Raw genomic sequence first — 27,144 nt, 5'->3', positions numbered from 1 at the left:
GATGAATACAGTTGCAGAACCTATTGTACCCAGTTTTCTGATAGAGGAAATTGTGGCCCAGAGAGATTGTTGTACCCCAAGGTAATGAAGATGAATACAGTTGCAGAACCAAGTTAGAAGCCAGATTTTTGGAGATCCAAGGTCCAGTGAACACAGCTGTACCCCCACAGACACTTCCGAAAGTGACCACAGCCTCTTCAGCCAGTCCTGAAGAGTATGTTCACCTTCAGCTGTCTTAAAGCACAGGCACACCTGGCTTTGGGAAAGCATAGTTTATCAAGATCTGAATTGGCTCATTTTAGTTTCAGAAAAGGTTTCACCTAAGGCTTCTGCTTAAGAAGAGAGCATTCCTAGGAAGTGAGCTTAAGCCCTGTTCACCCTATTAATCTTAAGTGATTTGTCAGAGCAGAGTGGCAGAGAGGTGTCCTGTAGAGGTGACAACCTGAATTTAAATCACAGCTCAGCCGCTTACTACCTGTGTAATCTTGAGCAAATTACTTAACTCTCTGAGCCTCTTCTTCCTTCTCTATTAAAGGGGAGTGATATCAATCTCATCAGGTTAGTGTGAGAATACATTCATATAAGTGCCAAGTACCTGCTAAGTGCTAGTCCATGTGCTAAGTAAATGTGAGCTGCAATTGTTTGCCATTGGGATTATCAGTAGAGTGGGAGTCTCATTATAGCAGAAACCTGGCTCTCCTGAACATACATAAATATTTACATAGCCCCTACTAAATGCCATTTGAGAGTGTATCTAGTGTAAGGCAATAGGATGTGTTTAGCGGGAGGAGTGGATTTGTTCAGGGGGTGCAACAGATTGGGATGGGAGAAGAAGGCATGTTTGATAGTCAAAATGCTGGCATACTTCCTGCGCAAGGAAGTCTGTATGCCTAAACAAATAGTGCTGAACTAAACAAATACTGCTGAAGGTCAGGTGTGAACAGTGAATTATATTGGCAGTCAGGCAGGGGCATGGTCTGGGATATGGTGGTGAGCAGTAAAAACTACAATAGCTACCATGAAAGGTACCTACTATATGCCAGGCACTGTTCTAGTGCTTTTCTCCTATTAACCCTTGGAAGCAGTTCTATTATTATCCCATTTTGTAGATTAGGAAACAGACTCAGATTAATTCAGTTACCCAAGGGGCACGTAACTGGTAAGTGGCAGAGCTTTGGTTCAGTCTCAGGCGTCGAGCTCTGGAGTGTGTGTGTGTGTGTGTGTGCTTTCAACCATTGTGTTAGATGCCTCTCAAGACAGGTAAGGTCCTTGCTATTGTAGAATTCACAGTGTAACTGAGTGAGCCAGTCAAACTAATAAGTATTATATCTAGTCTGCCAGGTAGTAATAAATGCAGTGAAGAGAAAATTGGGTGAGGAATTTTAGAGGATGATGGGAGTTGATGTTTTAGCTAGTGTATTAGTTTGTTCAGGCTGCCATAAACAAAATACCACAGATTGGGAGGCTTAAACAACAGAAATTTACTTTCTCACAGTTTTGGAGGCTGGAAATCCAAGAGCAAGGTGTCAATGTGTTTGGTTTCTTCTGAGGCCTCTGTCCTCGGCTTTGCAGATGGCCCTTTCACTATGTCCTTCTGTCTTCCCTCTATGAGCGTTCAGCCCTGGGAGCTCTCTGTGCCCTGATCACCTTTTCCTATAAGGACAGTAGCCACACCTAATCACCTCATTTTAACTTAACCATCTCTTTAAAGGCCCTGTCTTCAAATACAGTCTCATTTTGAGGTATTAGGGGTTAGGACTTCAACATATAAATTTGGGGAGGGGAACACAGTTCTGACCATAACACTCTGCCCTCTGCACCCCCAAAATTCATGTCCTCCTCACAGCAAAATACATTCACCTGCATTCAACAACCTAAGCCTTAACCCATTCTAGCATCAATTCTAAGTCCCAAATCTCATCTAAATATCATCTACATCAAAGTGAGAGAGACTCAAGTATATGATTCATCTTGAGGCAAAAATTCTTCTCCAGCTGTGAACCCATGAAACCAGACAAGTTATTTGCTTCCAAAATACAATGATGGGGACAGGCTTAGGATAGACATTTCCATTCCAAAAGGGAAAACTTGGAAGGAAGAAAAAAGGGTCATGGGTCCAAAGCAAGTCCAAAACCTAGCTGGGAAAATTATGTTCAATTTTAAGCCCTGAAAATAATTCTTTTTACATGATGGTCTGTCCTCCAGGCCCATTGGGCTGGCAGAATTTCTTTCTTTCTTTTTTTTTTTTTTTTTTCAGTATTTATTGATCATTCTTGGGTGTTTCTCGCAGAGGGGGATTTGGCAGGGTCATAGGACAATAGCGGAGGGAAGGTCAGCAGATAAACATGTGAACAAGGGTCTCTGGTTTTCCTAGGCAGACGACCCTGCGGCCTTCCACAGTGTTTGTGTCCCTGGGTACTTGAGATTAGGGAGTGGTGATGACTCTTAAGGAGCATGCTGCCTTCAAGCATCTGTTTAACAAAGCACATCTTGCACCGCCCTTAATCCGTTTAACTCTGAGTGGACACAGCACATGTTTCAGAGAGCAGGGGGTTGGGGGTAAGGTTATAGATTAACAGCATCCCAAGGCAGAAGAATTTTTCTTAGTACAGAACAAAATGGAGTCTCCCATGTCTACTTCTTTCTACACAGACACAGTAACAATCTGATCTCTCTTTCTTTTCCCCACATTTCCCCCTTTTCTATTGGACAAAACCGCCATCGTCATCATGGCCCGTTTTCAATGAGCTGTTGGGTACACCTCCCAGACGGGGTGGCGGCCGGGCAGAGGGGCTCCTCACTTCCCACACGGGGTGGCCGGGCAGCGGCGCCCCCCACCTCCCAGACAGGGCGGTGGCCGGGCGGAGGCGCCCCCCACCTCCCTCCCGGACGGGGCGGCTGGCCAGGCGGGGGCTGCCCCCCACCTCCCGGACGGGGCGGCTGGCCGGGCGGAGAGGCTCCTCACTTCCCAGATGGGGTGGCTGCCGGGTGGAGGGGCTCCTCGCTTCCCAGACGGGGCGGCTGCCGGGCAGAGGGGCTCCTCACTTCTCAGATGGGGCAGCCGGGCGGAGTCACTCCTCACCTCCCAGACAGGGTGGCGGTCGGGCAGAGGTGCTCCTCACATCCCAGACAGGGCGGCGGGGCAGAGGTGCTCCCCACATCTCAGACAATGGGCGGCCGGGCAGAGACGCTCCTCACTTCCTAGACGGGATGGTGGCCAGGAAGAGGCGCTCCTCACTTCCCAGACTGGGCGGCCGGGCAGAGACGCTCCTCACTTCCCAGACGGGGTGGCGGCCGGGCAGAGGCTGCAATCTTGGCACTTTGGGAGGCCAAGGCAGGCGGCTGGGAGGTGGAGGTTGTAGCGAGCCGAGATCACGCCACTGCACTCCAGCCTGGGCAGCATTGAGCACTGAGTGAGCGAGACTCCATCTGCAATCCCGGCACCTCGGGAAGCCCAGGCAGGCAGATCACTCGTGGTCAGGAGCTGGAGACCAGCCCAGCCAACACGGCGAAACCCCGTCTCCACCAAAAAATGCAAAAACCAGTCAGGCGTGGCTGCGCGCGCCTGCAATCCCAGGCACTCTGCAGGCTGAGGCAGGAGAATCAGGCAGGGAGGTTGCAGTGAGCCGAGATGGCGACAGTACAGTCCAGCCTCGGCTTGGCATCAGAGGGAGACCTTGCAAAGAGGGAGATGGGAGACAGAGAGGGGGAGGGGGAGGGGAGGGGGAGGGAGAGGACTGGCAGAATTTCTTCAAGGCCCCAGGTGGCAGTCTTGCTTTTGAGGCCTGGGACAATGACAGCCTCACCCTCTCACACTGAGACAGAGACAGCCTCACCCTTTGAAATGGAAGAGAGCCTTCCTCGCCCCCTGGGCCTGAACACTTTCGTTGTGGGGTGAGAGTAGTAGCTTTAGGGACCATTCTTCCTTTTTCTTGAAGGATAATACACGCTCACACCCAGAGCCAGATAGATCTATTGTCCCATCCTGTAGCATCTCAGAAGCCTAGTGCTGTTGTGTCCTGTCTCTGTCCCCTTTAGTCCAAGTCAGCAGTGTTTCTGCTGCTGGTAGAACCCCGTCTCTATTCCTGGCTTCTGTTGAGATGGCCAATTAGATCTGTGAGTCCCACTGTCACTCTTTAGGGAGTGATTGTCCAGTCACACTGTTGGTGCCCTCTCCAGAACACATTCTCATTTTTTTGCAATATGGATAAGCTGAGAATTTTCCAGATCTTTAAGTTCTGGTTTGTTTAGCCTAACAATTTTTTCTTTAATTTCTCTCACTTCTCTTGCACTTTACTAGAAGCAGTAAGGAGAAAGGAAAGTGGCAAGGAAAGCACAACAGGCTTTCAACACTTGGCTTAGAAATCTCAGCAGAATATCCAAGGTTGTCACTTACAAGCTCTACCTTCCACAAAACACAAAAACGCAATTCAGCAATGTTCTTGGCCATTTTATAACAAGGATTGCCTTTTTTTCAGTGTCTAATAACATGTTCCTCATTTCTGTCTAAAATCTCACTAGAATCACCTTTCATGTCCATATTTCTAGCAACAGTCTCTCTTAGCATCTGAGACAACGTTCCGTGGAACACAGTTTGGGGAAGCCTGCCAAACTCAACAGATTATACTATATCATCTCCCCCTGAAAGAGAAGAGTGAGACATAAGTCCTCTGCAGTCTGTTCCACTCCTACTAGATCCTGAAGTCATATGTTGATTCTTTTCATGGTATTGTGTGCCTGTGTTTTAAGGAAAATAATTAGCATTCTTAAAGCAAAGCAAAAATTTTACTAAAGAAAATAATTAGCCTTTCCTGTCACTTTCTTAGAGTGAACCAAATAAGTTTTGTATGAGAGAAGGATAGGGGCCCGTAGATGCCCACCTTAGTTTTGCAGGGTGGGTTCCTACAGCCACGTTCCCCTGGGCTAATAAGGCTAATGGAATCATGGTGGCAGTTTTGCATTGGCCTCCAGCTAATGAAAAGTTTTGCCATGAGAACTTAACTTAGTCCTTCTGATGCTTTTACTGCCTGTTGACACAGAAGGTGGAAAATGACCAACTATGCTATACATAAAAACAAAGGCCAGTTATTCTTATATTCTTTTAGAATATGTCTTATGTGCTGATTTTTAAAATATTAAGGGAAAAATTGACTTGTGATACTTGAAAGTTCATAGAACAGGGCACTGCATTAAAACAGGGCTTATGCAAATAAAACACATTTTTCTGTTCTTGGCCAGCAGTTCTACCGTCAGGATACTTATTCCATACAGCACTGTATGATACAGACCAAGATTTATAGTTGGTGATTTCCTGAGTAACAACTCAGATAGCAAATGCCTCCATAAAACAACTTTCGTATGTTCTGCAAGGCACAAAGTAGTACAATAGAAAGGATTGTTTGCTTCAGGATTTTTGTGGGGTGGTTTCTTTTTCTTTTTCTTTTTCTTTTTTCTCCCACAAGACAGAATTTTTCTTCTTGCCCTAAAATTTGAAAGATTTCTCCTTTCTCTCCCCTTCTTCCACAAGTAGTCCCACCCTAAAAAGGAAGATGAGGTTCTCTAGCAACCCTTAAGATGCTCATAAGAAATAGCTTAAACTTTTGCTTTGAAACAAGACATTCACATATTGGGGTTGTGGGCCAATAAACTAGTCAATAGAAGGAATGGGGAAGAAGCAGTGAATGCAAGGACAGTGTTGGTGGGGAAGGGGGAATATTCTGGTTTTCATTTCTGTGGATTTTTAGGCCAAATTTGAAAACAGGCTCTTGATGACACATGAAGTATCTCTAACTTGATTTTATGTATGCACACTTTATGCACTATCCATACATAAGTCATAGACATATAGATTGGACTAGAATTTAGAGTTCAGAAATGAACACTCACTTGTACAGTCAGTTAATTTTCAATAAAGGTGCCAAGACAGTTCAACAAAGGTAGTCTTTTCAACTGGTGGTGCTGGGACAACTGGGTAGCCACATGCAAAAGAATGAAGTTAGACTCTCACCTCACACCATATGCAAAAAGTAGTTCAAAATGGATCAAAGACCTAAACTATGAGATAAAAGAGAAGAAAACATAGGTATAAATATATAACATATAAAATACCAAAAATATAAACAACAAAAGAAGAAATAGATAAATGAGACTTCATCAAGATAAAAACATTTTTGCTTCAGATAACACCATTAAGAAAGTGAAAAGACGGCCCACAGAATGGAGGAAACACTTTCAAATCATATATCAAATAAGAATCTTGTATACTGAATATGTAAGGAACTCTTATAACTCAAAAGTAAAAAGACAAATAATTCAACTAAAACATGAGCAATAGATTTGAAAGACATTTCTCCAAAAGTATATAAATGGGCTGTATGCATATAAAAAGAAGCTGAATATCATTAGCCATCAGGGAAATGAAAATCAAAACCATAATGAGATGCCACTTTGCATCCACTAGGATGGCTGTAATCAAAAAGACAGAAGAATATTGGTAAGGATGTGAAGAAATTGAAATCCTCATACACTGCTGGTGAGAATGGGAAATGGTACAGCTGTTTTGGAAAACAGTCTGGAAGTCCTAAAAAGATTAAACATAGAGTTACCATATGACCCAGCAATTCTACTCTTGGGTATATACCCAAGGGAAATGAGAACATACATCAGTGCAAAAACTAGTTCACAAGTGTTTACAGCAGTATCATTCACCATAGTCAAAAAGTTAGGGGGGAAAATAACATGTCCAAAAACTGATGAATAAATAAATAAATGTGATATATCCATACAATGAAACATTATCCAAGAAAAAGATATGAAGTCCAGATACATCTTACAACATAGATGAACCTTGAAAACATGCTAAGTGAAAGGTCACAAAAGGCCACATATTGTATGAGTCTATTTATATTTACATGAAATGTTCAGAATAGGCAAATCTAAAGACAGTAGATTAGTGTGTTAGGGGCTTGGGGGTAAATGGAGAATGACTGTTTATGGATATAAGGTTTCTTTTTCGGTGTAAGGAAGATGTTCTAAAATTGATAATGATGATGGTCTTTCAACCCTGTGAATATACTACAAACCATTGCATTATACGTGTTAAGTGTTGAGTGTATGATGTGTGGATTATATCTCAATAAAGATGTTAAGCCACACACAGTCATATTACATAATTACACAGTCATATTGAATTCCGTTATAATTTCAGATTTATGGACTAACACTGAATACTCAGAGTATTAAGCGACCTGTTCCAGTGCATATAGCTGGTGATCACAGAGCCAGACTTCCTGAACATGAGGCCAACTGTCTCTCCATTGTGATTGTTACAGGAAGTTTGACCCCAACATACCATACAAGTCACACTTAAAATTTGTATTGGTGTGGCCAGGTACCACTCACTTGTTCATGTAACAGATCAGCAAGCCCCTGAAACCGAGGCTGGCAATAGCAGTTTAATTCCTGCTCCTGTAAGGTTCAGTAGTGTAGGGTGGGGGTGAGGAGAGACAACAGCTGCTGCTGCTTTTCTTTTTTTTAACCAACAAGAATGACCTTGAAAACATGGGGTTCTTTACCACACAATTATTCAGGGACCCTGTCTGATGGAAGTTCTTCTACCTTCTCCAGCCAGAAGATGGGGAGGAGAGAGAGGAGGTTTATCCATGGGAGGTTTTCCTGAGCCACACTTAGCAGTGGTGCACCTCTCACACTCATTTCCCCACACCTTCTGTGGTTACAACCCAGTCACTTGGCGCCTTACAGATGCTGTGGGGCTACGAATGCAGACTCTGGTATTGAAGCAGCTACATTGTCTGGGGTATATACCCTGGGGTTTGTTGTCGCCTGCCAGGAAAATTTAGGACACATACACAAGGAGTTTAGGAGCAGAAGGTTAATAGGTAGAAGAGAAGAGGGAGAAACAGCTTCCTCTGTAAAGGAGGGTGTCTCCCAGCAGAAAGGACCTGCTGGTGGTGAATGCCTCGAGTGTTATAGTAGGGTTTCAAGAGGCAGTGTCTGATTTACCTAGAGCTCATAGATTGGTTCAATCAGGTATGACGTTTACATAGTGCGGGGAAGGCTGGTTTCCCCACCCTAATCTTCTTATGCAAATGGGCTGTCCAGTTGTTGGGGCCATCTTGTCTGCTCCTTTACAGTACAGGTGGCTGGCAGAGAAGGGAAGATGGAGCCGCCATCTTGAACATGTCTACTCCTTAGTTCCTGCTGGCATTCACCTGTGCAAGCTCCCAGCTTGCTGGCTGCTCTTTGTTAGAAAATGAGTTGGGGCTGCTTTTCATTAAAAAGAAGAACCTTACCAAGGACTCCCATACCCTTGCTATCTGCCTGCGTGATTTCTTCTTAACTCCTATATCCCTATCTGGGCTTGAAGTTTTCTCCTTATACTTAAAAAATCAATCCAAAGGCTAGTCAGCCCGCATGATGACTGGGCACAAGTTTAGAAGTTGCATATCATGGCTCCTGCTTCATTGTGAGGGATTTTAATACCTTTACAGCAATGTTAAGTACCCAGTCTGACTGGTTATTCTGTCAGCAGAGTCTGTCACCTGTCCTAGAAGAATAGTCTTGTTTGTTGCTCCTAGACGGGCTGATGATTGATAGGAGTTTCCGAGTTGTATCTTATTGGAAGGACCTTTGAGAGCTCTAGGCCTGTGGGCCTTCCTGAGGAGGTGACTGCATTTGAATAGGCTCTAAGTTTCCTATACCCTGCCTCTGCCCTGCTACAGCACTACAAGGGGAAACCTGGACCATTTACCCTGCCTGTTGCAAGGTAGGTGACAAAGAGGAAGTTCTGAGAGAACAAATGAAGCCCCAGGAATCTACTCAACCCTGACAGTGAATATACTATCTTCTGACCTCATACTGAAACAGTGACAACATCTATGTCTCCAAGCCGTGGAACTCTACCGCTACTCTGGAAGCAGCCCTGCAGTGTTTCGTTATTACTTTTGTTTTACACTAGGCTAGAGGATTCAGTTTGGTGAGTTGTGAGAAATTAAAAGTTGGAATTAGAGGAGCAGAGGCTGGCCCCTGTCAGCTTATTGAGCTGGGTAGCCTTAGCCTTTTCTGAGCTTTGGAAAACCTCAGATACCATGTCAGAAAATCAACAGCATCTGAGAAAAACACCAGAAAATCATCAGCAAATGGTGATTCTGATAGCACCTCTTCCTTATGGGGTCATCATGAGAAGATTCCATGATAATCCCCATAAAGTATCAAGTCCAGATTTTGGCACAAGCTCATGCTCAATAAGCAGTAGTTGTCTTTGATAATAATAGCATCATCTTTTGACTTTCAAGGCAGAGAAAAAGAGGTATCTCTATTGATGCCTAATGTTAAAAAAAGTAACATTTTGTAAATCTTTGGCAATATCTTAAAATATTTTATGATGTAACTGTGATGCTTGGAAAACTTTCTTTTTAGCAGTCAGAATCTTTCATAACCATATGTTAAGTGCTTGCTTTGTGTAAACAGGTTGCCAGGCACAAAGGGATTATAAAGAGAAAGAAGAAATGGCCTTTGCCTTTGAGCAGTTCATAATGTCATAAGAATTAGCCATGGCTATATTTTAAATAGGTTGTAGCTAACTTAAGTTTTTGCTATCAGTGTTTTATTTATTTATTTATTTTTAATTTTTTTTGAGACAGTCTCACTCTGTCGCCCAGGCTGGAGTGCAGTGGTGCGATCTTGGCTCACTGCAACCTCCGCCTCTCAGATTCAAGCGATTCTCCTGCCTCAGCCTCCTGAGTAGCTGGGACTGCAGGTGCCCATTACGATGCCTGGCTAATTTTTGTCTTTAGTAGAGACGGGGTTTCACCATGTTGGCCAGGGTGGTCTTGAACTCCTGACCTCAAGTGATCCGCCTGCCTCCGCCTCCCAAAGTGTTGGGATTACAGGCATGAGCCACCATGCCCGGCCTGGTATCAGTGTTTTAAACCAACTGCACATATATCCTAATATAGACAAAAATGTGATTACCTCTTTTTAAAAACAAGCCCAACTCTAAAATATCATACTTCGGGGAGCTTTTATTTTTGCATCCTGCCCCTTGCTCCCAATTGTCAACTTATCTCCCCCTACTCTTGCTACCAATTGTCAGTTTACCCCCAGCCCCTACCCCTCACACATATACCCCAATTTCCAGGTTGTTATAAAGCATTCATATATTTTTGTGTAAAAAACAATTTCTTGCATTTTTCCAAGATAATTATTTGAAAATGTAATTATTTGAAAACAGATTGTGTTTTAATGTGAAATCACCTAATACCCTAATTAGTTTATTTAGCTTAGAAACTTGGTCTAGAGCAGTGGCTCTTAACTTGGCCATATTTTTTTTAAGGTGGCATTACTATTGATTTCTTCTTTTCCAAATTTAGCAAGTTCATGGTATTCTTACTTCAGTTTATTTGACGCAAGGCCCACATGAGATGTGAATGATATGCATGATATGTGAAAAGGAAGTTCATCATCATCACATCTTACCTGTTCCTTGTTCTTCCAGTTTCACAGCCGTTAGAATGTTAGAGCTGGCAAGGACTTTATCACCAAATTCTTATCACCAACACCCCTCCTTTAGCAGAGGAGAGAAACTGAAGCTCAGAGAGGTGAGGGTACTTGCTTGCAGTCACACCACCACTATGTGGCTGACTCCTGGTGCAGAACCCTCCCTTCAACCCAGTGCCTCTCCCTGGCTGGTAATCTCTTGTCTGTTTTTCTTTTCTTTTTTTCTTTTTGAGACGGAGTCTCGCTCTGTCGCCCAGGCTGGAGTGCAGTGGCGCGATCTCTGCTCACTGCAAGCTCCGCCTCCCGGGTTCACACCATTCTCCTGCCTCAGCCTCCCGAGTAGCTGGGACTACAGGCGCCCGCCACCACGCCCGGCTAATTTTTTTGTATTTTTAGTAGAGACAGGGTTTCACCGTGTTAGCCAGGATGATCTCTATCTCCTGACCTCGTGATCCGCCCGCCTCAGCCTCCCAAAGTGATGGGATTACAGGCGGGAGCCACCGCACCTGGCCCTCTGTTTTTCAACTCCCTTTTCTGAGCTGTCACCAAGTCCTCTTACTGTTTCCTGGAACTGTCTTTCGGTTGTCTTCCTTCCCGTTTTTTCCTGGCTGATCCCGTCCCTCAACATCTCACAACGGGAAAGGCCTGACAGAGGAGTCGGTCTCTGAGGCATCCATTATACCATATTAATTTTCTCTAATTACCACTGTCAGCACGTTACTCCTCTTCGGTGAGGCTGCCAGGAGCTCCCTGCTTCTTGTAGCTACAAATGTCAACACCGTCCTCGCATGCTAGACCTTCCAGAGCCTAGCTTCACGGGGAAGGCCCAGCTTCATTGCTCTTTTCTCCCTGTGAGCCCCAGAGGCCCACTGTCTTCCCTGGGTTTTCTTCGTAAGTCAGCCATGTTTCTTTTATGCCTTTAGTTTCTGTTCTCCCCAGCTTCCGGTTCTCTCCCTGCCTTTCCAGCTACAGCAGGTCCTCCAATAATGTCGTTTCATTGATGTCATTTCCTCATAATGTTGATGAAGAAAAAGAAGGGGCCGCTGTGGAGTTCGTGTGGTCTCCCCAGGTCTGCGTGGGTTTTCTCTGGGGACTCGTTTTCTTCCACATCCCAAAGATGTGCATGTTAAGTTAACTGATGTGGCTACATAGTCCCCACTGAGTGTGGTGGGGGTTTGAGTGTATCCTCCAATGGGAACGCATCTTGTCCAGGGTTGGTGCCCACCCCCCTACCTCTGAGCTGCTGGGATAGGTTCCGGCCACCCAAGACCCTGACCTAGAATAAGAGGGTGAAGAATTTTCTTACTTTTTTTGTTTTTCCAGTCCCTTCATTATACTAAAAGTTTATGTTAATCTTTCTAAATTGCATGTATAGCTCACATTTATTTCAGTGTTTAACATAGAAGTGTTTTGGTCTTTATTTAGAAGTCTGTTGATGTTTTTGTGACCAGAAATATGCAATAGGAACTTAATTATTTTTTAGAGACAGAGTCTTGCACTGTTGCCCAGGCTGTAATGCTGTGGCCTGACTACAGCTTACTGCAGCCTCAAACTCCTGGGCTCAAGCAATCCCCCTACCTCAACCCCCTGAGTAACTGGGACCACAGGTGCAAACCACCATGCCTGGCTCTTTTTTTTTTTTTTTTTTTTTTTTTAAAGAGAGCCAGGGCCTCACTGTGCTGCCCAGCCTGGTTCAAACTCCTGGCCTCAAGCAATCCTCCCACCTCACCCTCCCAAAGTGCTGGAATTACAGGCATGAGCCATAGCGCCCAGTGTAACTTGTTTATAGAAATTAGCCTATGGTAAAATTGATTTTGTTATACATTATTTTGCTTAAATTCATAGTTTCCAAGTAGGTGAGGACTTACTGTACTCCATTCTTCAAGGCCAAGTCCAGGTTCTACCACCTTTTTAATGTTTTCCTTGATTGCTGCAGTGATAACCCAATGATTCCCCTTTACTCCCAAACTTTTTCTGATTACATCCTACCATGTAGCATTGCACATCATAGCCTCTCATATGGTTCTCTGGCTTTTCCTTAGAATTGTGTTGCCTTCTTAATTATATTTAATGCTCTTTGAAGGCAAGGCTTATGTTTATATTTTTATCATATATACTATTCCCCTCCCATCCATTGGAAATATGTTCAAAGACCCTCAGTCGATGCCTGAGACTGAAGATAGCACCAAACCTTGAATAGACTGTTTTTGCATATAGATACATACCTATGCTCAGGTTTAATTTATAAACTAGGAATAGAAAGAGATTAACAACAGTACCTAATAATAAAACAGAACAATTATAACAATATACTATGATTAAAGTTCTGTGAATGTGGACTCTGCCTCTGTCTCAAAATATCTTATTGTACTGCACTTACCCTTCTTGTGATGAGGAAGGGATGGGAGTGGGATAGCATGAGATTTCATCACACTACTCAGAACGATATGCAATTAAAAACTCATGAATTTTGTATTCCTGGAACTTTCCATTTAATATTTTCAGACTAGTCGACCTCAAGTAACTAAAACTGCAGAAAGTGAAACCTTGGATAAGGGGGGTCTACTGGATTCCAATTTTATAGTGCCTAATAAATGGTCAGTAATAACCACTTATTAGGGGCTTGTTGAACTTCTACAAGTTGTTGTTCAGAGCTACAAGCAGTTCAGACATATTACAGTGTTGGCAATTTGGGTTGGGATCAGTTGTTAATATTGGGGCACGGTGCTCTACTGTTTAAGTGTTGGCAGGATCAGTGGCTACTGTGTTAATGATCCTCTAGGGAGACTGTCTATATAGATATCCTGCTCACGCTAATAGTTGGATTTGTAGATCAGTAGCTGGGTGGCAGAGAAGCTGGGGGCTCCCTGCTGAGAACTGCACACCGGCCTCTTGAATCTTGCAGTAGGTAATAGTTACTTGAGAAAGGAGTATCCTCATGACTCTGGCAGATCCTCAGCACACCATTGTGACATGTGAACTGGCCTGTCTCCTCTCTCACTGTAAGTCCTTGAGCCAGTAATGACCTTGGTGTTCTCTTTTCTACAATACTGGCACAACATCTTAAGGTTTAATCTGATCTTTGTCTAAAATATTTTTTTCAGAACCCATTAAGTACGGTATCTTCCCAAAAAAGATAAGTGTGTTGTCATAAGTTCCTGGTATTGGAAAAAGGAGTCTGTGTTATTTAAAGAAGCCTTGTCTGCTTCCTTAATTCCAATGCCCCTTTTCCATGCCTTCCTACCTTTCCTGGTAGTCATTCGTGGACTGAGGTAACTACAGATTTTATAGTACTTTGGACTATGCACTCCCTAAGGCACAGACCGTATAAGAATTGCCTCTGCCAAGGGCTCATAAACTTGGAATTATTTTTTCTTTAATGTCAGCAGGACTAATTCCACCTATACAAAATGGTTTGGCCTTTTCCTTCTTTGGCAGAAAAGAGACTTGGCAGAGGCTCAGATAAAGGTGAAGTTGACGAGCTCTGGCATGGGAGTGAGCTCAGCGCTTCTGGGCTTTCATTCCCCCTGTTCGTCTCATGTTCAAAATCCCCATTCCACCCAGAAAGTCTTCCCTTCCCACCAGTGACACCGAAAGATGTTTCAGATCCTTCTTCCTTTGTCTCCAACTCACACAGCGAAATGCTGCATGCCTTCATTTGCAGAAAGTTACCCAACTGGAATCACTTTAACATTTTTTTTTAATCTTTTTAGGTGGATGGAAGTTTGCTTAGTTGAAGAATTGCCACCAACCACTGAATTGGAAGAAGGGCTCCGGAATGGAGTTTACCTTGCAAAGTTAGCCAAGTTCTTTGCCCCGAAAATGGTATCAGAGAAAAAGATCTATGATGTGGAACAAACACGTTATAAGGTAACCGAGATCTAATTGGTTTTGGCTTCCAGCTAAAAGTGAAAGTTTGGTATTTCATATCCTCTTCTTTCTTTTACTCTTAGTGTTTCTGTAAGGATTTGGGGGGCTGGGGGATGTCTTTGGAGCCTGTTAATAGCATTCCTGAGGCAGCAGCAGTTTTAAAAAGCAAAGTGTTTCTATTTCTGGTCTGACACTAAGAGACCTCTGACTTATGGGGCTTCCCAATGCCTCCCCCAATTATTCCTTCATGGAAGTCACTCTTGACTTTATTAGTGCCAGTAAAGGTAAAAGTGGGGGCATGCTACCACTCCTTTTTTCACTTGAACTTGTGGCCCCAAAGAGTTAGGGCCAATGTGATAAAACAAGTAGGAAGGTCGAATGATCAGCCAAGAATTCTTTTCCATTTCATGTTTAAAGCAAGATATGACTAACCACTTCGTGTACAACTAGTTTTAAGAATTGTTTCAGGGCTAATTTGGGAAGCATTAGAAAATAAAAAGCTATTGTAGCCCTTTTAGAAACATCACAACAGCTGAGTGTGGTAGCTCTTGCCCATAATCCCAACACTTTTGGAGGCCAAGGTAGGAGGATTGCTTGAGCCCAGGAGTTCAAGGCTGCAGTGAGCTATGATCACACCACTGCCCTCCAGCCTGGGTGACAGAGTGAGACCCTGTCTCTAAGATAATAATAGCAAGAAGAAGAAAGATCAACAATAAAAACCGCACTGTTATTTAAATTTAGAAGAGGGAGGGAGAAGAAAACAAAATTAAAATAAACATCAATTTTATAGTAATAAAAATCCCGATTTTTTAGAAATACATATCAAAGTATTTACAGATGAAGTGATACATCTAGGATTTGTTTCAAAATAATTGAGGGGAAGGTAGACAGATGATAAAAAGCTGGCCATGAGTTCATAACTGTTGAGTTGAATGATGGGTACATAGGAGTTCATTATACTTTTCTGTCTACTTTTTTACATTTGAAATTATATATTCAGAAGGAAAAGGAAAAAGCAAACGCCAACCTAAAAGGCTCCTCCATTAGCAATGTATCTTCAAAACAGATTTTTTAAATGTCTGGTGTTCTATTCTGCAATATGTGACCTCTTGTCTGCTGCAGGTCAAGGTTTCTAAAGCTTCTTTGAAACTTGATCTTTATTTTTTTAATGCATTCAGTTCTTTATATCAATATTTTTTATCTGCAGATTTTCCAGTATTCTGAACAGTTATTTCTCTTACAGCTGTAGGGAATATGTTGCATATAGTTGGAAAAGGAATAATTTCCCATTTATTGCATGATTCATAGTACCCTTCACTTCTTTAGGCAAAATATATTCTTTAAATATGTATATTGAATACAGATAGAATGTTTGAATAATCTTTAAGGTTAACAGTAGACAAGATTACTTGTCAAATTTATTTTGAGTCTGTTTTTCTAGTCTGGTCAAAAAGGTCACTGAGCAAAAGTTTTTGCCTTGAATAATGTTATAAATAAAAATGTTTACATTTATTAAAGTAAATTTGTGTTCATGAAGTTTCACTCCAGAGTTCCAGCTCATTATAATCTTCCACAAGACTTTAATAAAACAATCACTTAGCCGGCTAAAATTGAAGTTTAGAAAAATTTTTTGAGAAATGTTTTTAGAAATTCAGAGAAGCCCAGAAAAAGACCATCTGTATCCTCTCTCCACAAAATAAATATTAGTCCACATTTTAGACTACAGCTTGTCTTTTTTTCATTGCTTTTATTTTGGTTATAATCAAGATCTAGGTCTGTCAGTACCAACACGTATGTAGATTTGATGATAGAGTTAAAGCGTAGTTGGGGTAGGCTCCAGCTCGACTGAAAGGGAATTACAGATTTTCTTTTGGCTTTCATGAACTGTGAGAATCAGGCTGGGAAGACGGGCCCTTCATGGAAGTGAGCCTCAGAGCAGTATGTGTGCTAGTTCTTTTCTCTTCCTGGAATGTTGTATACCTTGAATATAGGAGTGTCCTTCCTGACCAGCTCAGGGCCCTCATGGCAGTTGCCTCATGGCAACTTAAACAGGTACCTTCTCCTCCTGGCATCAGATATCCTATTATTTAAATGAATAGCAACTTCTCTTTAGGATGGGGACAGGGGAAATAATATTTGCAATTTCTGGTTATGGAATAAAATACTTGCGGGGCGTAGGCAGGTGATGACATACATCCCCAAGTGAAACATCACAAGAGGGAGGCCACCCCTGCCCCATCAGATCCCTGGAAGGCCGGGTGGCACAGAGGTGACGCTGGGAGAGGAGCAGGAAGGAGGGAGGTGCAGCAGGAGGGAGGTCGTGGCCAGCTGTGGCGTGGGAGCCCCTCCTTGCTGAGCTAAAAGAAAAAAACATAAGACAAATGGAAAGGACCCCTCTGTGGATTGACTGCAGAAAAGAGGTTTGTTTTTTTCTTTATTAAATCCCTGAAAGTGCCTAGTGTTCTTGATGGAAACTTTGAGTGATTTGCCATGTAATCATAAAATCTTACTTTAGGGCCTTTTCATCTCTCATAGGAAAATGAAAGGAGATAAATATTAGCAAATAGGTAACGCAACTTCCTGATCTTGTGTTCTTCAGGACTGAAGCATGTCACATAGCCCTTTGCAAGGAGAGCTAAATCATGGGACTAAGGCAAAGATGTTGAAGCACGAGGGAACGCTCAATAACCCAGCCCCAGCCCCTCGTGCCATCTGGAAACCATGAATTCAGTGAACTCAGGCTCTCGCTGCAGGGTCTGCCTAGACTGCAACCATAAAATACGTCAGCCTTGGCACTGGCAGCTTTGATGACCATCAGTTAGGCATACAGGAGCTTTTGTGCTACCCCCTTCTCTTTGTCAGCTTATGTACAACCCTAGTTCCTCATTAATTTAGGGTTGGAAAGATGTCCTGAGTATTAGAGTTCAACTTTCCAGTTGTAAGTATTTTTTCCATGGCCACCTCCGCCCTCCACACCAGGTCTGAGTTACATGCCCACGCCATGTGCACTGCAGCTCCTGACACAGTCTCTCTTGCACATGCCATAGTGTATTGTAAAGTGGGCAGGCACCGTATGTGCCTCTATGCCCCATCCCCAGCAAATGGTGCAGGGTCTTATCCACAGTAGGTACTTGGGGAATAGCTGTTGGATGAAGGAATGAATGACAATAGTTTCACATAAGCCAAAGGATTCCATTCCTTTTCTTACCTTCTGTGCTTTATTTGGTACATACTCAGTATGCTGAGTGTGACACTCTTCCTCTAAGAACGGTGCCCAAGCCTCCTGCAGAACCACCTAATGGGTGTATGTAAAAATTGGATTCCTGGGTCCCACCCCAGACTACTGAGTCAGGCAGCATCTCTTGACCCAGGAAGCGGTACTCTTAATAAATCACCTGCAGGTGATTGTTTTCTTCTGCACTTTGAGTTGAGAACCACTGCTCTAACAGGTGAATAAACATTAATATAACAAATTGCAATACAGTTGTAGGGAAGGAAGATAAAGGTATACCACAATAGAAATACATATAGGGTAGAATTCATTCATCCATGCAACACTTATGAAGACCCATTGCATGTCAGGCACTATTCTAGGCACTAATGGCAGAATAGTGAGCCAAGCAGACAAGGGCCTGGTTTCGTGGTGGCGGGGAGGCAGACTAAGTGAATTTATAGCTGTGAATTGTGATAAGTGTCTGAAGGAAGACATGAAAGCCAGTGTTATGGGTAGATAGCAACGGCCAGGAGATGGGCTTCTCTGAGGAGGAGTTTACTCTGAGGATGGAAGAGTGAGAAGAAAGTCACCTGTGTGCAGTCAGGGGTGGGCACAGGGAAGAACTGTCCAAAGAGAGGGAGCTCATTTGTGAGAGACTTGCCACAAGGAGGAAAAGAGCTTGTCCGTAGCAGAGTGGTTGAAAGGGACAGTGGTGGAAGATGAGGCCAGGAAGAGCAGAGATGAGATTGCACAGCCATGCAGGCCCCATGGAGCACCTGAGATTTCATGCTACGTTGGGGGGACAGCAATCAGAAGCCTTGTGATGCCATATGGTGCAGTTTGCGCTTCAGAAACATCAGTTGCTGCTATACAGAGAACAAACCAGAAGGAGGATAAGAGGGGAGACAGAGTCCAGTGAGGGGATAACTCAGTCCAGGTGGCAGTGACCTGCACAGACAAGAAGTGAACTGCTTCAAGAGGGAAAACCAAGGGTGGATCCTGAAAAGGAAATAGAAATGGATGGAGGGCCATGAGAAGACAGCTGGGTGGACAGTGGGAGATGACCAAGGAGGAGGGAGCAGTCCCATCCATTCTAAATGGGGTGTTTGGTGGTGAAGGGCCAGGAAGGTTTCCATGGTGGGGACTTGAGAGATTAGAGAGTGGTCCCAAGCAGACTGGGGCAGGCAGGAGAAAGAGGAATGGACAGAAGGGCCTTCCTTGGAGAGGTTTCAGTCTGACAAGGTTCAAAGATGAATAGTACTCTGAACAGCACCTTGATAATTGTAGGTTTATAATAAATTCTTGTCAAATAGGTAGGTGTGCCTTAGATAGGGAAGGCATGCACACGGTGGTTAGCAGTGTGAACTGTAGAATCAAAATACTTCAGCGTCTAGCTTCGCCATTAACTTTGGCTCTCTGAGCCTCAGTTTCCTCACCTGTGAAGTGGGAATACAGATTGAATATCCCTAATCCAAAAATCCAAGGTGTTCCAAAATTCAAAACTTTTTGAAGACCGACATGACACTCAAAGGAAATGTTCCTTGGAGCATTTCGGATTTCGGATTTTGGGATTAGGGATGCTTAGTCAGTATGTCTGATGCAAATATTCCAGAATTTGTAAAAATCAGAAACTCGAAACGCTTCTAATGCCAAACATTTCAGATAACAGATCCTCAATGTAATAACAACAGTATCTGCCTTTGTGGAGATATTGTGAGGCACAAAATGATCCATGCAGGGCACTTGGCATGGTGCCTGATAGACATGAGCATCTAGTGAATATTGGAGGCAGTGCTTGTTCTAAGGTACTTGAGCAGTAAAATGAGTATAATATTTGGACTTGAAGTCCAAATATTATGGGATTCTGCAAGGGAGTCTTAACCTTGAGCCTAACAAGTTAGGTCAACTCAAGCATCTTACTTATTTGTGCCATCAGTTTCCTCATCTGTAAAATAAGCAAATTTGGATAATGTTATTTGTTTCTAAACTACCTCCTGGTTTTAAAATGCTCTAATTCCAATATGTAGGATGTTAGCATCCAATGATGACAATGTAATTCCTCATCTATGCAGTTTAAACTAGATGAACCATGTTTGCTGGTGTAATAGCTCAGCAGTGGAAAAACAGCATATACTTCCTGGTCTAATACCTGAAAGAAATTAGGTGTATGGATAACAGCAACGCTTGGCTAAATCTGACTGTAGACATGTCACCTCATCTAATAGTAATATACAGGACTGGAGCAGGAAGAAAAGACTTGTTAAAGATGATTATAGTGGACTGGGATTATTTCAAGCCTAATTAGAAGACCATTTTCATTCTAAGTAAAGCAAACTCAGTATATTGACAATGTTATTGCTGCAATTCACTAACGAAAGTGTACTAACATGAATCATAGGATTCTGAAGTCAGCATTCTCAGGTAGTTTAAAAGGATGAAGGATTTGAAATCTGTCATTTCATTTGTTGCAGAAATATGACAAGATAACCACCCTTTTCTTCAGTGCCTCTTAACATGAAGCACTGAAATTTTTTCTGACCTTAAAGGTAAATGAAAGTTCCAAGCCTAATCTTGTACTGTAATAATTATAATAGCTAATATTTACTGCATTCTTAGGTGCACTTTGCAACTAAATACCTTCCATATATTCTCAGATTAATCTCTGCAACTCAAAGAAGCATTTTGTGGCTCAGGAACCAAGGTTCAGAGAGATTTCTATCTTTCCTGAGATTACTTTGCTAACAAGACCACTAAACACATGGGTGTCTTTGTTACATAATTTGGGATTGTTGGAGCCCACCAGTTTTGGACACCAGAAGCCCTCTGTGGTCAAACAAGATTAGGTTTATTTAACTTGTTGGGCAAGAAAAGTGCATACCCATGTTGCCACAGAGAAGAGAAATGAGTAGATTTGGGCTTGTGCTGGGTGGTTCTAGTAGGGATTTAGGGAAGCAAGAACCCATTTTCTTTTGGGTGTCGTCAGAAAGTAGGATCAATTTGGTGTCTTGGTAATTTTTATCTAAGAGGTGGGAAGATTGAATAGGGACTTAGATTGTCATCAGTAAAGAAAGCAGAGTACCTCATATTAGTTGGAAGAGGGGGACATTATTTATTTTGTGGCACAGAGGGTTCTCATACCTGTCTTGGTTCAGACTTGATTGTGGATTGTTTCTATCTTGTTCTTCCATGGTCACAGAGTGGCCTTGTCTGAAAATTATTTGCATAAGCAAATTTTTGCTGAGTTATAAACACTCAAACAGTATAGCCTGACCTGTCAACTCTCTGGGCTCTGTTTATTCCTTTTCCTTCTTCCCTTCCTTTAACTCTCCCTTCCTCTATCTAGTTCATTAGTAGTTAATTTTTGCCTTCCAAAGAATAATCAAACAATCTAGGTCCTTCATTCTTCTCTGGTAGAGTGTTAGCATAGGGAAGGTTTTCAGATCCGGAGAGATATAGTCTTGAATCCTAAGTCAGCCAGTTGACAACAACTACTTGACTTTAGGCAAATCACATCATCTTTTTGGTCTATCTTTCCATATCTTTAAAAAATAGGAATTTATTCCATTGTGTGAATGCACCAGAGTTTATTTAATCTTATTCACCCACTAAAGGACATTTCCATTATTCCCAGTTTGGGTCTATTAAAATAAAGCTGTTATGAACACTGCAAAAAAAAAAAAATAGGAATGATAATTACCTTTCAGGGTGTTTTGAAAATTAGGGTTAATTTACATGAAGTGATTGGAACACATGGTTCAATCACGAATAGTGGCCACCATTGAGAAGGCATAAACATTTGTCAAATGTTAATTTGCTTATACTTTATAATTTCTAACAGCAATGAAAATACTTTTTATACAACAAATTATTAGATTGTAGAAGGTAACAGAAGGTGGGAAGAGCCAAACTTTCTGAATGTGATTATCTACTACTGAATGTTAGTTATATGGTAAAACTTGCTATAGTTATTGTTTTGTACATTTATTAAAAATTACAATAAATAGATAACATTGTGCTATGCATTTAATTAGTGAAAAGCACAAGATCATTTTAAAGTTCTTAATGGTTCATTCCTGATAAATTTTTATGAGATACAGGCAAGAATGCTATACTTACAGGCTGTGCAGAAGGAATGACTATCTGATGAGGGCTATAAAGAAGAAATGGGAGATACACAAAAGCTATTTTTATTGTAGGGGTAGAAAAAGATCTTGTTAAATATTTCTGCTGAAGGTTTGTTTCTTATATACAAGGCCAAGATCAGGGTTAAATTAGAAGAATCAATAATAAAGTTAGTTCTGAATTGTGGGATGGTTTTTGTTTTCATCTTTGTATTTTGCTATATTTTCCTATTTTCCAGGTTTTCTGCAGAAATATTCTATTCATGATTAGAACAAAAAAAAATGTAGTCTTCTAAAAATCCTGTCTTTTTCTGAAGTTGCTAGGCCTCTCAGCCATGGTTGCCAAAATCTGGACACCATGCATGTGTGTGTATGTGCGTACACACCCACGCCTGTGTACATGTGTCTCATAAAACATCCTTAAGCATGAGCTAGACATTAAACAGTCTTGGAGATTCTAGTTCAGAATTTACCTCAAACGTGTGAATTGCGGAAATTCATGGTTCATCACAGATGGTTGGGATGTTGCCAAGATACATCCTTTAGCATGCCTCTGTTTGCTTTATGTGAACATTAATAACTCTGTTCCAGGAGAAATACAATTGAAAAGCATCCTGTACATGAAAAAAGTTATTGCAAATGACTCACTTTTTGTGTGGTTCCTTCTCCCTTTTTCCCTCGTATCGTCACTTTAGAAGTCCGGCCTTCATTTTCGACACACAGATAATACCGTCCAGTGGTTAAGAGCGATGGAGTCTATTGGTCTACCCAAGGTAAGCCTTCACACACTGGAATCTGAACTAGAAAGGCAAAGGGGTAGTACACAAACATCTCTTTATGAGCAATGACTTTGGAGACTGGGTTATGTTAATGTAGAAATGAGAAATGTGAGGACTAAAAAACATGGAAAGACCTATCCAAAGTAACATATGGCAAGAACTCAGAATGAGGGATGTGCCCAGATTGAAAGCAGCCAGGTAAAATTGTGCACAAAATAAAGGCAGAACAAGCTATAACTGGTAGATAGGTGAGCTATCTAAAATAGCCAACTCCCTTTCTTGTGTTGCTATTTGTACATAAAGATTCTAAGTCTCAGCCAGTTGTGGTGGCTCATGCCTATAATCCCAGCACTTTGGGAGGCTAAGGTGAGAGAATCACTTGAGGCCAGGAGTTTGAGACCAGCCTGGGCAACATGGCAAGACCCTGTCTCTATTAAAAAAAAAAGAAATCTCATTGTATTAGTATACACTTTATTACTGTAAATTATTATAAATTTATTTTTTGTAAATTATTGTTATTATTATTTCAAGACAGAGTGTGGCTCTGTCACCCAGTCTGGAGTACAGTGGCTTAATCTACCACCTCCGCCTCCCATGTTCAAGTGATTCTCCTATCTCTGCCTCCCAAGTAGCTGGGAACACAGGCAAGTAGCTGCCCCATGCCCAGCTAATTTTTGTTTTTGTTTTTGTTTTTGTAGAGACAGGGTTTTGCCTTGTCGGCCAGGCTGGTCTCAGTCTCCTGAGCCCAAGCAATCTGTCCGCCACGGCATCCCAAAAGTGCTGGGATTACAGGGATGAGCTACCATGCCCAGCGTATAAATTATTATTATAAATCATAATATCACTTGTAAAGGCTAGTGGGTTATAGCTCTTATTCCTAAAATAGATCTCCTAAATATAATTTAACTCAGCAAACATTCAGTGCTTGTTAAATTTGAAGAGCAGGCATCCTAAAGTCTGTGAGAGCATTAGGCAAGTGGAGGAAATGAGGAAATAATTACATTTGATAAAAATTGTAGAACTATTTTTTTAAACTTGTTATTTTGAAATAATTATAGAATCACAGGAAGTTGTAAAAATAGTACTTCTATGTGTATCCTTCATTCAGCTTTCCCCTAGTGGTGACATCTAACTGCAGTACATGTTAAATTGACATTGGTGTATTAGTGTAAACTAGACTACAGACCTTTTTCCATTTTCACCATTTCATATGCATTTATTTGTGTAAGTGGGCATGTGTGTGCATGTATGTGTGATTCTGTGCAGTTTTATCCCATGAATAGAACTGTGTAACCACCACCACAATCGAGACACAGACACACAGAAGAGTGGTCCTTCTGATTGCATCCCTCCCCCAGCCCTGTTCCCTGGCAACCACTAATATGTTCTCGATCTCTATAGTTTTGGCATTTTGAGCACAATATATAAGTGTAATCATACAGCAGGTATCCTTTGAGTCACATCGTTTCCACTCTGTATATGGTCCTTGAGACCCATCTGGGTCAATAACTTGCTCCTATGTGTTGCTTAGTATGTACAGCTATTTTTTTTTTTTTTTTTTTGAGACAGAGTCTTGCTCTGTCACCCAAGCTCGGGTGCATTGGCACAATCTCGGCTCACTGCAACCTCCGCCTCCCAGGTTCAAGTGATTCTCGGGGTTATCACTTACAGGCATGCACCACCACGCCTGGCTAATGTTGGCCAGGCTGGTTTTGAACTCCTGACCTCAGGTGATCTGCCCACCTCAGCCTCCCAAAGTGCTGGGATTACAGGCGTGAGCCACTGCACCTGGCCTGAAATCTGTTTCTTATCAGGCTGTTAGTTTCAAGTTTAAGAAAAAGAGTAAGAAATAGTATGTAGGATAACCCCCTGAGTTATCAAGTGTAACCTCCCGAGTAGCTGGGGTTACAGGTGGGCACCACCACACCTGGCTATTTTTGTATTTTTAGTAGAGACAGGGTTTCCACATGTTGGCCAGGCTGGTCTCGAACTCCTGACTTCAGGAAATCTGCCCGTCTCAGCCTCCCAAAGTGCTGGGATTACAGGCATGAGCCACCATGCCTGGCCTGTACAGCTATTTTTAAAAAATTATTTAGGAGTGGTCTCGCTGGAGGTCAAGAGGATAAGCTACTGGCTTATGAAGACCTCTGTTGTGCCAGGTGTGCAGTGAAAAACACCCACCACCACAGAAACAGAAGATTCTTTAAATGTAATTTATTAATGCCCATTTTTAATATAATTGTGCTCATATCTGTGTTAGGTCAGTCTCATTTTATCTTGAAATGATCAATGTTTAAATTTTGTTCTGCCATTTTTAATCAAACTATTTTCTCTTCTCCTAAAATGCCCAGAACGTTAAATGCTGTTTCCTTCTAGGAACTGGCTGTAATACATAATTCATATTTCTGGATTGTGATTTAGCAACTACTAACTAGAGGCTGGATGATAAACCGATTAATAAAAAACGAATTTAAACAGAATTGTTTTGTATAAGGCAACATCAAATTCAGATAATTTCATTGGATTTGATAGATTTGATGTAAACCTTTTCAAATTGTATGTATTTAGGGCCAAACAAGTGGTGTTATAGAGCAGATTTTATTTTAACATTGGTTTTTATTATGAAGTCATTGATATATTGCATTGCAGGGGCAAGAGACTGTACTCAGTTGACTTTGATGTATCATATTTAACTGGTATTCCTTCATTTATCAATATTAAGTGCTTACTCTGTGCTCAGTATCATGCTAGGTGCCAGAAATACAATGCTGCATAAAACATTCTGGTGAATGATAAATTGATCTCATCTCCTTGCTGAAGGAAGACATTTATAATGGCTTTCCAGGAGAAATATAAATATAAAAGATTCTTGTTTAAAGAAAAGGGAAGAGGCAATTGTAGTTGTTCTCTGCTTACATAGAGAACTTTAAACCGGTAATACTCTTTTTTGTTGTTTTTTTGAGACGGAGTCTCGCTCTGTCGCCCAGGCTGGACTGCAGTGGTGCCATCTCGGCTCACTGCAACCTTCGCCTCCTGGGTTCAAGTGATTCTCCTGCCTCAGCCACCCAAGTAGCTGGGACTATAGGTGTGCTCCACCATGCCCAGCTTTTTTTTTTTTTTTTAAATTTTTAGTAGAGGTGAGGTTTCACCATGTTGGTCAGGCTGGTCTTGAACTCCTGACCTCAGGTGATCTACCTGCCTCTGCCTTCCAAAGCACCACCATGCCCAGCTAATACTCTTCTGAATTTAGGCATCCTCTTCTCATTGATACTTTAGTAGCAAATGCATTAAAGGAAAGTTGGAAAGGCTTTTTAAATTTCTTAGGCTACTGCCATTTCTTTAAGTACTTAGTAATTATATATTTTGTAGCTCAAGAAACTTTGCTTCTTTCTTTTCTCAGCTTTTCTCAATGACCAATAGGAAATTGCACTTGAGTATCAAGTACTACCATATGATGCATTATTTTAGTTTTTGATGTCAGTTTTTATAAAATATTTACTTAAAGTAAATAATGTCTAAATGATTATCTTAATTTTAAAAGCCTCAAGCTTAATTATTTTTTGTGTGTGCTTAGGAACAGAGAAGTTTGGTGCCTCACTCTGAAATCTGTTTCTTTTGTTGATTTGTTTGTTCGTTTGTTTTGTTTTGAGATGAAGTTCTGTTCTTGTCACCCAGACTGGAATGCAGTGGCACGTGCTTGGCTTACTGCAACCTCCACCTCCTGGGTTCAAGCAATTCTCCTGCCTCAGCCTCCCAAGTAGCTGGGATTACAGGCATGCACCACCATGCCTGGCTAATGTTGGCCAGGCTGGTTTTGAACTCCTGACCTCAGGTGATCCGCCTGCCTCAGCCTCCCAAAGTGTTGGGATTACAGGCGTGAGCCACTGCACCTGGCCTGAAATCTGTTTCTTATCAGGCTATTAGTTTCAAGTTTAAGAAAAAGAGTAAGAAATAGTATGTAGGATAACCCCCCGTGACACACATTTACCTATGTAACAAACCTTCACATGTACCCCAAACCTAAAATAAAACATGTTAGAAAAAGGAAAAGAGTGTGAAGGTGTATTCAAAACTTTGATGTTCAGACCTTTCAGTCTAGTAATTTCATATTTAGATGATTATCCAAAATAATCAGATGCTCAGAAAATACAGAAATATTCATTGCAGTAGCTTATAATAGGGAAAAATTAGAAGCAAAACAAATGTTCAACCATGGATTAACTGGCTAAGCTAGGGTTCAAAAATATAAACGAATCATATACATCTATTAAAAATAATCTTATAGAATAATGAAGGGGATGGGAAACAATTGTGTTCTGTTAAGTGTTTTAAACAGGTTACACTAAGTACAATTTTGTTTTCACATGCACACATATCTATAAACCTAAAAAAATCAGAGACATACAGAAAAAAAGACCAGGAGAAAAATAGGGACAAAATCGCTAATAGTGACAATCTGGGAGGTGGGGTCATAGATGTTTTTCCTTCATACCTTATATACTTTCCAGATTTTATTTGGTGAAAATGTCTTACTTTAAACAGATTTTTTTTAATGTGTGTGTGTGTGTTGTATATGCATGTATACATGTGTACAGAGCACATATGCCAAGTTTTTAACAATGCAATAAAGTGGCTCATAACA

The 27,144-nt window shown here is 41.7% G+C and overlaps 1 protein-coding gene across 4 annotated transcripts in view; it reads left to right on the top strand.

Moving 5' to 3' along the window:
• Positions 1-27,144, top strand: part of IQGAP2 (IQ motif containing GTPase activating protein 2) — a 305,238-nt gene that overhangs the window by 145,588 nt on the left and 132,506 nt on the right. For all 4 annotated transcript variants that reach the window (XM_008962842.7, XM_034959927.2, XM_055112283.1 and 1 more), the window contains 2 exons: positions 14,232-14,388; positions 22,419-22,496. In XM_008962842.7, the coding sequence (XP_008961090.4) occupies positions 14,232-14,388; positions 22,419-22,496 (235 nt within the window). The remainder of the gene's footprint in view (positions 1-14,231; positions 14,389-22,418; positions 22,497-27,144) is intronic.

The sequence above is a fragment of the Pan paniscus genome, chromosome 4, assembly GCF_029289425.2.
Source record: "Pan paniscus chromosome 4, NHGRI_mPanPan1-v2.0_pri, whole genome shotgun sequence".
Classification (NCBI taxonomy): Eukaryota; Metazoa; Chordata; class Mammalia; order Primates; family Hominidae; genus Pan; species Pan paniscus.
This window is presented reverse-complemented; position numbering and strand designations above follow the sequence as displayed.